Below are 15,066 nucleotides of genomic sequence, written 5' to 3'. Positions count from 1 at the left end.
TCTACTAAAAAATACAAATAAACTAGCCTGGCACAGTGGCGGGTGTACCTGTAGTCGCAGCTACTCGGGAGGCTGAGGCAGGAGAATGGCGTGAAACCGGGAGGTGGAGCTTGCAGTGAGCCAAGATTGTGCCACTGTACTATAGCCCGGGCGACAGAGCAAGACTCCATCTCAAAAAAAAAAAAAATTAGCCAGGCGTGGTGGCACATGCCCGTATTCCCAGCTACTCGGAAGGCTGAGGCAGGAGAATCACTTGAACCCGGAAGGTGGAGGTTACCGTGAGCCGAGATCACGCCACTGCACTCCAGCCTGGGTGACAGAGTGACACTCCATTTAAAAAAAAAAAAAAAAAAAAAAAAAAGGAATGTTCTATGTACTGATGAGAAGAATGTGTAATATATATTCTGTAGCTGTAGGATGAAATGTTCTGTAAATGTCTGTTAGGTCCATTTGGTCTAGGGTATAGTTTAACTCCAATGTTGGCTGCAGTTTGATGATTTTCTTTAATTATTTCTATTTCTTATTTATGTATCTGCTCTACCAGTGAGATTTATTCTCTCACATGTTTTTGTGATGGTAGTTATTCTCTTGCTTCCAGATACAGGACTCTCATGTATTTCTTGTAGTGTAGGTCTAGTGGTAAATTCCCACAGCTGCTTGTCTGGGAAAGACATTGTTCCTCCTTGATTTCTGCAGGATAACTTTCTTAGGTAATGTATCTTGGCTGGCAGGGTTTTTCTTCTTTCAGCACTTTAAATATATCATCCCATTCTCTCCATGCCTGTAAGGTTTTTGCTGAGAAATATGCTATTATTCTGAGGGGGATTTCATTATATGTGACTTGATGCTCTTCTCTTGCAGTTTTTACAATTCCCATTTTCTCTTTGACTTTTGACTACAATGTTTCTCAGAGAGAATCTTTGAGGTTGAGTGTATCTGGGGACTTTTTAGTTTCCTGCATCTGAATATCGGTATTTCTTCCCAAAACTTGGAAGTTTTTAGCAATTATTTTATTAAATGGGTTTTCTATTCATTTCCCCATCTCTTCCTCTTCTGGAAATTCCATAATGCAAAACTTGTTTACTTAATTATATCCTATAGGTCTCGTAGGCTTTCTATTCATTTTTTTTTTTTTTTTGTCTGACTGGATTTTGTCCAAAGACCTGTCCAAGTTCAGAAATTTTTCCTTCTTATGATCTAGTCTGTTGTTGAAGCTCTTGATTTTTTTTAAAACTGTATTCATTGATTTTTTTTAGTTTCTAATTTGTTTGGTCCTTTTTTGTGATATCTATGTATTGAATTTCTCATTCAGATTATGAATTGTTTTTCTGATTTTGATGAATCATCTGTCTGTATTCTCTTATATCTTTCTGAGTTCCCTAAGGTCATTATTTTAAATTCCTTTTAAGGTATTGCATCAGTTTCCTTTGCCTCGGGATGTATTACTAATAAATTATTTTGATCCTTTTGAGGTGTTAATTTTCCTTGCTTTTTCATGTTTTTTATATCCCTATGTTAATATCTGCACATCTGGCAGAACAGTCACATCTTCTAATTTCATGGCATAGCTTTCATGGGGAAAGACTTTTTCCTGCAGATGTGTTAATTGAACAGAGTACTTTGACTTTGGTTCTGGGTGGGCACAGTAGTGTAGTGTCCATGTGTTTCTTTGGTATAATCAGTGTCAGTGGTGCCTATGAGTGCTTTAGTGGCCTAGGTTGTGAGTGTTTGTGGAGGCAGCTTGGCTGGGGCCTGGAGCTACCAGACAGGCTGGTTTGGGAGCACTTGGAGGGGTATGCTGGTCAGGGCAGCAGTCATTAGTGGCAGCAGCAGGCCCCAGGTAAACCAGACTTTGGGTCCCTGGGGAGCATGCACAGGCACATAGCAATTTCCCAGCTGGAGAGTGTGGTTGCTGACAGTGGCAGTCCCTGGGCAGCAGCGTAGTTCATGGGCCCCTGGAGGGGGGACATGCAGTGGTTTCACTACTAGATTGGTAGGTCACCAGTGGCAGCAATTCTCAGGTGAGCCAGTCCTCAGGCCCCTGTTTGAGGGTACAGGTACTCAGTAGCCTTGACACTACAGTGGGCAAAGTCAAAGGCAATGAAAGGCCCCAGCAAGCTGGTCTGCAGGCTTCTAAGGGGAATGCAAGCACACTGTGGCTTCCCCACTAGACAGGTAGTTTCACTGATGGTATTGGGCCCTAAATGTGCCAGTCCTTAGGCCCCTGATGGGGGCACATGGCAACTCCACTGCTACAGTGGGAAGGGCCATCAGTGGCAGCAGATACCAGATAAGACAGTCCTCAGGCCCTCAGATGGGGGATTGCATGAGAGAGCACAGGAGCTCTGCCGCAGAAGTGTGCAGAGCTGTCAGCATTGGCAGGCCCTTGGTGGGCCAGTCCTGGGGCCCCCATCCTGGGGCAGCCAGTCCTTGAGTCCCTGATGGAGAAGGCCCTGCAGGCAATGCAGCAGCTCCACCACTATAGGAGTCAGCATTGCCGGTGACAGTGGCAGCAGACCCCAGGCAGGCCAGTCCTAGGGCCTTTGGGGAGTGCACATGGGCATGTGGCAGTTCTGCTGGTCATTAAGCCGTCAGCTGTCAAGTTCTGGGGAGCACATGCTTTGGCTCCCTCTGTCTTGAAGATGGCCTCCCTGATGTACTAGATTACCTGTTCTCTGAGGTACAGGCCACTGCATTGCCTCAGGTGCTGAGTTCACAGCTACACCATGGGGTCCAACTGGAATCACAGCCCTGTAGCCTTCTGGATTAAATAATGATACCAGCTCAGAAATGCAGAGATGCAAGCCCTTTGGGGCTTCTGGACAGGGTACATTTTAGCAGTGGCTCTGTCCTCAAAATGGCAGCATAATGCAGTAGCCTGGGTTCCAGAGAATGGCTGGGAGGAGATGGGAACTCAGCATGAGTTCCCTCCCTACACTAGTCTCAAAGCCTGTGAATACTGTAGGGCTCCCTTGCAGCTAGAATTGCAGGTGTCTGTGGTGGGAATGTGGACTGCTAGGGATCTCCTGCCTTTTCTCACAGTGGAGAGTGCCGCTTGGCTTTAAGCCAATCCAAGGGCTCTTCATTTCCTTCTCTACGCTCTCTTCCCAAGTTCCAGTGCCTCAGAGATGCCTCTGTCACTTCTTTACTGTATTCTATTGTTCTCCCATGTATTCTGTTGTTCTCCCTAGGCGTGCAGTTCACCATGTAGTTATCTACTTACTGCTTTAGCCTTTTTGTGTGGAGGAAGCAGGCCCTTCTACTCAGCTATCTTAATAACATCTTTCAAGTTTTCTGACTGGCAAAGATTTATTTCTAGTTCACTGCCACACTGAAAATACACCTCTTTGGAGTGATGGCCTTTTGCATGTTTTTCCTGTTAGAAACCTGTAATTATCCCATCCCATGATCATATTGAGTAGGGCCCTGTACTTTGTCTCCAATCTACCATGTACCCACAAATGACAAAATGATACTTAAAAGTCACTAAGATGTAATACAATATAATCTAAAGCTGTCTTCAGGTCTCTTATTTTCCAAGATTTCTGCTTTCACTGTGCCTTTGGCCTATCCATGTGTTATTTAGTTTTCTTCTAGCTATGCAACACATTTAAAAAGATAGATTTTTAAATATTTTATGCAAAATTTCCATTGTTTTTAGTGTGGTGTTTGTGCAAATTTATTTTCCTCAATAGTACCAGAAACAGAAATCCACCATTATCTTTTATAACTTACCCCTTTTACCCTAAAATGTGTTCAGGTGTAGAAATAACACAGTGAATTTTTACTGGAAACTTCTAAGGTTTGGATAAATTAATAGGAAAAAAATTTGTTTTCTTTATTGCACTGACCAGAACCTCTAGTAAAATATTGAATAGAAGTTTTGACGAGGTGTTCTTAGTTGTAGGTGGAAAACATTGCCTAACATCTTGAAGCATGGTGCTAGCTGTAGGGGTTTTTGAAGATGCTATTTATCAAGTTGAGGAAGTTCCTTTCTATTCCTTGTTGATGAGTTTTTTGTTTGTTTGTTTGTTGTTTGTTTGTTTCTGAGATGGAGCCTCACTCTGTCGTCCAGGCTAAAGTGCAGTGATGCGATCTCAGCACACCGCAACCTCTGCCTCCTGGGTTCAAAGTGATTCTGCTGCCTCAGCCTCCTGAGTAGCTGGGATTACAGGCACCTGCCACCACGCCCAGATAATTTTTGTATTTTCAGTAGAGACGGGGTTTCACCATGTTGGCCAGGCTGGTCTCGATCTCCTGACCTCGTGATCCACCCACTTCGGGCTCCCAAAGTACTGAGATTACAGGCGTGAGCCACCGCGCCCGGCCATTGCTGAGTTTTTATCCTGAATATGTATTTGATTTTGTCAAATGCTTTTTCTGCATATATTGAGCAGTCATATGGTTATGTTCTTTATTCTATTAATATGGTATATTCTATTAATTGATTTACAAACATTAAAGTAACATTGCATTAAAAGCATTAAAACAAGCATTAAAAGAAGATAGCTTTGTTAACGCCTAGACTACCAAGTATTTTTTTTTTTTTCTTTTTTGAGACGGAGTCTCGCTCTGTCACCCAGGCTGGAGTGCAGTGGCGCCATCTCCACTCACTGCAAGCTCCACCTCCAAGGTTCACGCCATTCTCCTGCCTCAGCCTCCCGTGTAGCTGGGACTACAGGCGCCCGCCACCACGCCGGCTAATTTTTTTTTGTATTTTTAGTAGAGACGGGGTTTCACTGTGTTAGCCAGGATGGTCTTGATCTCCTGACCTCGTGATCCGCCCGTCTCGGCCTCCCAAAGTGCTGGGATTACAGGTGTGAGCCACCGCGCCCGGCCCCAAGTATATTTTAAAAATAATTTCAACTTTCATTTTAGATTCAGGGGACACATGTGCAGGTTTGTTACCTGGGTATATTTCATGATGCTGAGGTTTGTGGTACTATTTATCCCATCCCCCTAGTACTGATCATAGTACCCAATAGTTTTGCAACTCCCTACCTCCCCGACAGAAGTCCCCAGTTTCTATTGTTGCCATCTTGATATCCATAAGTAACCAGTGTTTAGCACTCACTTATAAGTGAGAATATGTGCTATTTGGTTTTCTGTTCCTGTGTTAATTCACTTAGAATAATGGCATCCAGCTGTATCCATGTTGCTGCAAAGGACATGATTTCATTATATTTTATAACTGCGTATATTCCATGGTGTATATGTACCACATTTTCTTTATTCAGTCCACCATTGATGAGCACCTAGGCTGATTCCGTGTCTTTGCTATTGTGAATAGTGCAGTGATGAAAATGCAAGTGCATCTGTATTTTTGGTAGAATGATTTATGTTCTTTTGGATAGGTACCTGGTCATGGGATTGCTAGGTCAAATGGTAACTCTGTTTTACATTTTTTGAGAAATTTCCAAACTGCTTTCCACAGTGAATTAAACTAATTCACATTCTTGCCAACAGTATGTAAGCATTCTCTTTTTACTGCAGTTTTACCAGCATCTGTTGTTTTTTGACTTTTAAATAATAGCCACCCTGACTGGTATGAGATGGCATCTCTTTGTGGTTTTGATTTGCATTTCTTTGTTGACTAGTGATGTGTGGAACAGTTTTTCATGTTTGACCATTTGTATGTCTTCTTTTGAGAAGTACCTCTTCATGTCTTTTGCCCATTTTTTACTAGGCTTATTTGTTTTTTGCTTGTTGATTTGTTTAAGCTCTTAGAGATTCTGGATATTAGACATTTGTCAGATGCATAGTTTGTGAATATTTTCTCCCATTCTACAGGTTGTCTCTTTATACCACTGATAGTTTCTTTTGTTGTGGAGAAGCTCTTTTATTTAATTAGGTCCCACTTGTTGATTTTTGTTTTTGTTGCAGTTGCTTTTGAGGACTTAAATAAATTCTTTCTCAATGTAAATGTCCAGAATGGTTTTTCTTAGGTTTTCTTTTGTGGTTCTTATAGGTTACAATCTTACATTGACATATTTAATCTATCATGAGTGAATTTTTATATATAGTGAAAGATAGGGGTACAGTTTCATTCTTCTGCATATGGCTAGATAGCTATGCCAGTACCATTTACTGAATAGGGGGTCCTTTCCCACATTGCTTATTTTTGTCAACTTTGTTGAAAATCAGATAGCTGTAGTTGTGCAGCTTTATTTCTGCTTTCTAGGTTCTGTTCCATTGGTCTATGTGTCTGTTTTTGTACCAGTACCATGCTGTTTGGGTTACTGTAGCCTTATAGTATAGTTTGAAGTTGGGTAATGTGATTCCTCCAACTTTGTTGTTTTTGTTTAGGATTGTTTTGGCCGTTCAGGCTCTTTTCTGGTTCTGTAAGAATTTGTGAATAGCTTTTTATAGTTCTGTGACAAATGACATTGGTAGTTTGATAGGAATAGCATTGAATCTGTAGATTTCTTTGGGCAGCATGGGCATTTTAATGATATTGATTCTTGCAATCCATGAGCATGGGATGTTTTTCCATTTGTTTGTGTCATCTGTGATTTTTTTTAGCAGTGTTCTATAGTTCTCCTTGTAGAGATCTTTCATCTGATAGGAACTTCTGAGCATGGAAAGCAGTTTGTGTAAGGACAAAGCTCAGGAGCAAATAATGGCTGAAAACTCAGACTTTAGAGGATACATGGTGATCAGCAGTAGAAGATAGAACTTAGCTAGAAGATATATTTACACTTGCTAAGCATTCTAGTCTTTATATTCTGGACCACCAGATGCCAGCAAGGTCTTTAATAATCAAATTAGTTTTTGTTTTCATTTTGTCTTGGCATTTATTGCTGGCAGCTCTGTGAGAGAGGGACAGATAACAGGTCAAGCAAATAGACTTTTTGCTTCTTGGGTTGAGAGAAGGTTAGTGTGAAAATAAAGAGTGGCCAAATTAAAAAAGTGTTTATGACATAAAATTGACAAGATTTGCTCGCATTGATATAAGGAAGAGTATGGGTGGCGAGATGGATACAAAGGAATTATCTGAGGGCCATAGAGAGTAGACAGCCTCTTAGGGAGCTGCCAAACAAGAAATTAACCTAAACACAACCCCAGAAGTCGAACAGGCTGTCCCTATGAATCATTAACTAAGAGGCTAGGAAAAGAGAAAGAATCCAGGGAAGAGCAAATGTACAGAGACCTTGGAAACCATGCTAACAAGACAATATTAGCAGAGGATCTATAGTGGATTCTAAGCAGATTTTCTGAGCTGCAAAGAACATGGGAAAAACGAGTTTAGGCTGGACGAGCTGACTCACACCTGTAATCCCAGCACTTTGGGAGGCCAAGGTGGGTGCATGAGGTCAGGAGTTCAAGACCAGCCTGGCCAACATGGTGAAAGCCCGTCTCTACTAATAATACAAAAATTAGCCAGGCATGGTGGCACATGCCTGTAATCCCAGCTACTAGGGAGGCTGAGGCATGAGAATTGCTTAAACCTGGGAGGTGGAGGTTACAGTGAGCCAAGATCGTGCCACTGCACTTTCAGCCTGGGAAACAGTGAAACTGTGTCTCAAAAAAGAAAGAAAAAAAGACCAAAGTCCATGCCTTTAGTTTGTTGAAGATAGAGCTGTATAAATAAAATAAAAATTAAAATAAATTATTTTGTAAAAGAAAAAAATTGTAAAATAAAAAAAATTGGAATTAATCTAAACCCTTGTTGAAGTGAACTCAAGATATTATAAGGATAATGGTATTGATTACTCATTCTCCCCCAGCTAATGTACTTCTTGTAGGTGACTCAGACACTGTACAGAGACCTTCATTAACTCTGAAATCACAAAGGAATCATTCAGAAAGCAGCTCCTTTAAATACCTAACAGTTAGTGCTGCCAAAGTGTTAGTGCACCTTTTCAAAGCATTAAGGTACTGGGCAGTTACAAATAGATGCAATGACTATGTATAAAACATAAATTAAGACGTACCTCATACTTGATTTACACTGTTTAAAGAGGGCCCTTTTTAAGTGTGAGATTCTGTGAGCTAATATTTCCTGTCCACGACATTCTAATTTTTTTAATTGTGAACCATCCGGATTTGCTGTCGGTATGAATCAAGATTTTTATTTAATTAAGTCAGCTTATCTGTTCACTCATCATAATTAATCCATTCCTATCTTAATTACTTTTTCATTTTCAGAGCCAATCATATATTCATACAAATACGGAAAAATCTAAGTCAATTTTTAATATAAATAAGAGCACAGAATATCCATTGGATATGTGTATATGCTTCCTTCACATATTTAGAAAGGCTCAAAATAACGGAGTTCATATTCTGCCACAAACACAGAAACCAGAGGAAAAAAAAATTCAGTTCATTCATTTACCTCGTGACACCAATTATCTGAATACCACTGTTTCCCAAGATTTCAGAATCTTGCTTTTATTAAACCCATCGAATAATGAATTATAATGTAGGAGGCCTTTCTGTTTCTGGAGGCAATTGCAGGGAAACCATGCCTATCAGTTCATTTTTGTCACTGGTGCATGTGTGGCTTTTTTCATTCACTCATTTATTAATTGAGCAAGACTGCAGTCATTAGAGATGTAGCCGTGAGTGAGACAAAAGAAGGTTTCAACTCCCTTTGAGCTTAAATTTTAGTGAGGGAGGCACACAATAAACGAATAAACAATGAGTAATCCACAAAGAATTAAGGAAGTAGAAGGTGATTCAGTGACTTCTATAGATGGAGTGCTCAGAGAAGGCCTCTCTGAGGAGGTGGCATTAAAGCTGCCAGTTGAATGACAAGAGGTGCCATGAGATGATCACAGGACTAAGCATTCCAGGACGACACCATAGCTAAAGTGAAGGTCTGCAAGTGGGAATATAATCTAAGAATCAAGTGAAAGCCAGTACTGCTGGAGGGACATAAACAGGAAAAGTGGTAAGAGACGAGCCTGGGGAGAGAGAGAACATTCATCATAAGGAGTGTACATTTCATTCAAAGGTCTGTAAAGAGCTGATGGGGCTTTTAAACAAAGTAGTGATGTGATCTGATTGACATTTTGGAAAAATCAGTCTGGTTGCTCCATGGAAAATGAACCAAACGGGGCAAGTATGAAAACAGGGAGATGGAATCTGGATGAAAGGTGAGTATGGCTTGCATCTGGTAGCAGAAGGGACAGAAGTAGATTAACTCAGGATTTGTTTAGTGGTAGAGTGAGAGAACTTATTGATGTGTTGGCTCTTGGAGAGTGTATTATAGAAAGAAAAGAATCCATCAAGGATAATACAATTTTTTTTTTTATTTCATAAGCTTTAGGACTTTAACATCCCTTAGTCATTTCATGCATTTGTTCCATCGGTCATTGCAAAGATTGATTCTTTTCACAGTTGTATATTTCCTTGATTAGAGCAAACTGTGGTGTATCACTTTCTGGGTTCAAATCTGGGTTTTCTAATTTAGCGGCTGAATGCTCTTGAGCGAGTTTTCTAACCCCTCTGCCCTTTAGTTTCCTTGCTTAAAAAACATGGTAATAATGTTACCTGTTTCATAGGGTTGTGGTCAGCAGTGACTAAGGAAATGCAAATAGAAGTGTACTTAGCACACTACTGGACTGCAGGAAGCACTCACTAAATGTTAGAAATTAGGTGCTATAGCAAAAGAATCTATTAACAGAGTAAACAGACAACCTACAGAATGGAAGAAAATATTCACAAACTATGCGTCCAACAAGGATCTAATATCCAGAATCTGTAAGAAACTTAAGCAAAAACCAAATAATCCCATTACAAATAGACAAAGACATGAGCAGACACTTCTTAAAAGAAGACATATGAGTGGCCAAAAAGCATGAAAAAAATGCTCATCATCACTAATCATCAGAGAAATGCGAACCAAAACCACAATGAGATACAATCTGACACCAGTCAGAATGGCTGTTACTAAAAAGTTCAAAAACAACAGGCGCTGGCAAGGCCGCAGAGAGTAGAGAATGCTTGTACACCATTGGCGGAATTATAAATTAACTCAGCCACTGTGGAAAAGTTCAGAGATTTCTCAAAGAATTTAAAATAGAGCTACCATTTGACCCAGCAATCCCATTACTAGATGTATACCCAAAGAGAAATAGATCATTATACCAAAAAGACACATGCACTTGTGTGCTCATTGCCGCACTGTTCACAATAGCAAAGACATGGAATCAACCTAGGTGCCCGTCAGTGGTGAATTAAATAAAGAAAATGTGGCACATATACACCATGGAAAACTACACAGCCAAAAAAAAAGAGAATGCAATGTCCTTTGCAGCAACATGGATGCAGCTAGAGGCCATACTCCTAAACTAATTAATGCAGGAACAGAAAACCAAATCCTGCATGTTCTCACTTGAAAATGGGAGCTAAACATTGTACACACATAGGCATAAACATGAGAACAATAGACACTGTGGACAGCTAGTGGCGGAGCGGGGTGTGAGTTGAAAAACCATCAGGTACTATCCTCACTGCCTGGATGCAGTATACCCAGGTAACACACCTGCACATGTACCTCCTGTGTCTAAAATAAGAGTTGAAATTTTTTAAAAAATTAGGTACTAAATTTCTCTTATCCTCCTTAAAATTGTGCAGTCAAGTCTCAGCACCTCAAAATGAGTTAACATGTTTTTAAGAAACAATAAATTTCTGTTTCTTATATCATTACATATTTATTTTATGTATAATTTAGATACTATTTTTCAGAATCTCTTAACCCTTTTGAATATATTTTTACCTTCTATATCTGGCAGTATTTGTCTCTTTTTAAAGCGGCTTTTTCGTTATTTCTATTTTGAAAATCTGCTAAGGGCGTTTAGAGTTATTGAATATTATCAGCTTTATTGTGAAGTTAGCATTTTCAGCTCTTAAAATGGAGCAAGGGAGGATGGGCATTCTGATCTCAAGATTATACAAATTATGTGAAAGCTTAATATAACTGCCTCCGTCAGTGCCATAGCACCGCATGGGCCCCGCTTTAATGTACAGCTCCTCCGATGGGTGTCCTGCTTCTTCTCTTTGAACTTAGAACCATATTGAATCTAAGGCTGGAAAACACCCTATTTGTTTAGATCACAGGACAATCCAGAAGACCTTGTATTTCTCTGAATCTTTGATTTCTATGTAAACACTGGTTCCTGTCACTCTGCCAGGCTGCAGCTGCATTTCAGACTTTCGTGATTGGTTATTTGCTTCTCAAAATAGGCTTGAGAACAGTAGGAAAATAGAGTAGGTCAACACGGCATATGGTTAAATTTTCATGGACAGATGTGTTTGAGAATAATAGGGAAATTCTTTTAAACTGTTATCTTTGTTATAAATGTGGTATGCGGATGTTTCATAGTTATGACTGGGATAGAGGTACTTTCAGCAAATGGTACTTTTCATAAGATTACACATTAACCTAATTTTTGAAAACTATATTCATGTTTCACTGAAGGTAGCTGGGCAAGGAATCGCCTCTTTGCTCTTAGAATCTTACAGATTGATGTCATCATTGATGCCATCATTGATGCAGAACTGTTCAGCACAGATGACTTTGGAATTCCTTTCTGTGCAAAACATTCGACATTAAATGCATACATGTTTTGTGATTCTTCGAGTTTCAGGTTCTGTGTTTCTTGTATTTTCTTAATGATAGGAGATAATAAAAAGTTTTTTTATTTCAGAAGGTTTACGTAGTATGACGTGTAAAATAGTTTCTATCTCCGATGTAATGGTAAGTCCCTAAGCCCGGGGTGGGAGACGTTATTTTATTAAACCACTGGCCAATTAATCTACAGTGGGTGGGATCTGCTATGATAGGGTTTCATGCTTGTTTCTATACTGTGCTAAATTTTGTAAAATGTCATAATATATCTGAATACTCTAGGTAGCAATGGTATCATCTGGGATGTTTTCAGAAATCAATAAGTAAATTTATCAACGTGTGTACGTGTGTGCGTGTGTTTTAAAACTTGTATATTTTGTGGAGCTAAAACCCTGATAACCCTACTGTGTATCCTTCTGCCCCTTCCAAAGACATTGTGGTCATAACTATTTAAGAGCTCAACGTGAAGGTCTGTGTGGGCATAAAGAATCAACTGTGAATTTTCAGCCCTGCCAGCATACATAGAACCAACCAGTGGTCCATCCCGTGGGCTGCTCGTGCATGCCTGATGGATGGATCTCTGTGCAATTAGGGGACAGGTCTATACCAAGAGACAAATACCCTGTTATTTCACAACCCGGCACCTCAACTTGATTATATTACTGTCAGCATTTATTTTTAGGTTTTCATTTTTTTGCCAGAAACATGTGTGGACATACTGACTTCCTGTGTGTTTGTCTTTCTACTACAGATACGGGAGCAGAAAGACAGGCACTAAGAGAAAATGTATATCCTAAACTGAGAGAATTCTGCAGAGAAAACTATGGACTGGAATTTCAGGTAATTCTACTGTTAATTTCATTCACAATTATGTCCAGTTAAATAACTAGTGTTTGTTTCTTGTCACAACTTGAGTGTTGTAAAAGACAAGTTTTAGGCCCTGAAAAAAATTATTTCTTCAAGCATGGGTAAAAAGAAACACTGACAAATGGAAAGTATTTAGTCATTTTTGATGTTTAGTTCTTTTATGCTGTGCTTCTTGGACCCTTCCTGGTATGGGCTCATCTTTTTCTTTGAACCATATTTATTTGCTTTTTTGACAGTCTCCACTATTATCAAAGAGATGAAGGTTGCTGAGCACCTGAGTTTAAGCTATGGTTTCTAGAAATATTTTGCACTTAAAAATGGGGACCAACTTTTTTCAACCTTATTTCCTTTCATCAGCCTGGCCTGGCCTTGCCTTCTATCTTGCCTTTAACTTTTTGTTCACATTGTAGAACATCCTTTTTCCTAATCATTTCAGAGCTATACCATTTACTCCCCCCAAAAAATTATATCAGCCTTTCAAGAGACAGTAATGGCACACGTCATTGCTAACGTTCACGAACATCCTGCCATTTTAATACACCTCTGATTTTGCCATCTGAAGGTAAAGTGCTTGACAACATTGGATGTATCTTGGGCATCCAAATGTTGAAAAAAAAATGGCTCCTGCAACAGATAACATTATTTAGTCAGAATTTTTCAGCCTAATTTATGATGGAAATCCTAACTCTCCAGTGCTATCTAAACTACACATTTACATTGTCAAGTGATGAATATGTAATAGAGGTTTGTGGTGCAGAAGTGCAAAATGCACCAACGTTAGTGGAAGAACATTTTACTGTCTGTTTCCTCCTAGATAAATGTTTTATCTTGGTACACTCCTGATGCCTTCTAATATGATGCATAAAGTAACAGTCTCGAAATGGCTTCAATCTCAATGCATAATGTCAGTCACCACCAGGCCATGATGACACGCACATTGAATTGTCACTCATAAGTCACCATTTACTTGATAAATTGTGAACCTAAATTAAATTCCTTGTCATGAATTCAGCACTACCTTCTCTGAGGAATCTGGTTTTACTGATAACAGGGTCCCAATTGTTATAGAACTTCCAATCTGTCAAGAATCCCAAAACTTAGACACTCCTTGGGGACTCAGTTACCATAGAGGAAGAAGTGTGTCCAAGCATATAATCCCATCTTTAAGTTTGTTTTTGCATCATTTTTGTCAACAGAGGAAGTCGGCGAGCTATAGAACAGCTTCTATAAACCATGGTATTGACTAGGATTAGCTGAGGGAGAAAGAGAAAAATAGTATACTTTCTGAACTAGAGGTAGGCACAGAAGATAGATACAGGCAAAGGAAAACTGTACTAGGCGAGGCCCGTAGAATAAATTGACAGGATTACTCTAGGCAGGTGCACTGAATCAGCTGAGGAGATGTTCGACCGCAGAGTAGACCGCAGTGGGCAGGGGAGACGTAGAGTTCAGCCCCAGCTCTCTACAGGTACTGGGAGTGACTGAACCTGCCCATCCTTCAGTTCAGTGTCTAAAATAGGAATGGCAACAGCTTACATGTCTGAGGTTGTGTTTAGAATAAAATAAAATATGCAAGGTTACATTTGCTTCCAAGCTCTAGGCTTAGCAGGAGTTCACATACATAATATCTGAGTCTTCTAAGAATATACCTTTTAAGTATAGTCTTTTATAGTAGGTTAATTATATCACTCCCTGAGGATATACTTTTTAGAGAGACAGTTCTCTTCTCTCAACTGCAACAAAAAATATGATGCCAGAAGCTTCATGAACAGCCAGTTTACCCCCACAGTATCCCCGATTCCATCTTTGATTGTGCACTGAACTCAGAACATATGGTTTCCTAGATTTACTCAAACATATCAATCTACTTCATGCTTGCTTGCCTTTGCTCATGCCATTCTCTTCAACTACAATGCTTTTCAGTCTGGTTCTTCCCCTGCTTCACCTCCTGGATTCTACTCATTCTTCAGACTGTTCCTATCTGAGCTCATGTTATGCCCCCTTTCTCACTGACCCACAGCCCTGTGGGCCTCTTTTGGATCCCTGAACACCTTAAGCCCATTCATACTTGAGAGTTTTACTCTGGCTGTTCTGTCTTGTGGGAATACTCACTCCCTTTATCTTCACACAGCTGCTTTCTTATTGTCCCTCGGATCTCCACTGAAATGTCACTCCTAGAGATGCTTTTCTTTTTTTATTATTATTCTACTTTAAGTTCTGGAATACATGTGCAGAACATGCAGGTTCGTTACATAGGTATACATGTACCATGGTGATTTGCTGCACCCATCAACCCGTCATCTACATTAGGTATTTCTCCTAATGCTACCACTCCCCTAGTCCCCCACCCCCCAATCAGGCCCCAGTATGTGATGTTCCCCTCCCTGTGTCCATGTGTTCTCATTGTTCAACTCCCACTTATGAGTGAGAACATACAGTGTTTGGTCTTCTGTCCTTGCGATAGTTTGCTTAGAATGATGGTTTCCAGCTTCATCCATGTTGCTGCAAAGGACATGAACTCATCCTTTTTTATGGCTGCATAGTATTCTGTGGTGTTTATGTGCCACATTTTCTTTATCCAGTCTGTCATTGATGGGCATTTGGGGTGGTTCCAAGTCTTT

General features: G+C 39.9%; 1 protein-coding gene across 1 annotated transcript in view; it reads left to right on the top strand.

Annotated features, from left to right (window-relative positions):
* Positions 1-15,066, top strand: part of NWD2 (NACHT and WD repeat domain containing 2) — a 196,344-nt gene that overhangs the window by 65,264 nt on the left and 116,014 nt on the right. The window contains exon 2 of the mRNA XM_050790903.1: positions 12,330-12,418. Within this exon, the coding sequence (XP_050646860.1) occupies positions 12,330-12,418 (89 nt within the window). The remainder of the gene's footprint in view (positions 1-12,329; positions 12,419-15,066) is intronic.

This window comes from Macaca thibetana, chromosome 5 (genome assembly GCF_024542745.1).
Source record: "Macaca thibetana thibetana isolate TM-01 chromosome 5, ASM2454274v1, whole genome shotgun sequence".
In the NCBI taxonomy this organism is placed as follows: Eukaryota; Metazoa; Chordata; class Mammalia; order Primates; family Cercopithecidae; genus Macaca; species Macaca thibetana.
The sequence above is the reverse complement of the archived record's forward strand: the minus strand, read 5'-3'. Positions and strand labels throughout refer to the sequence as shown.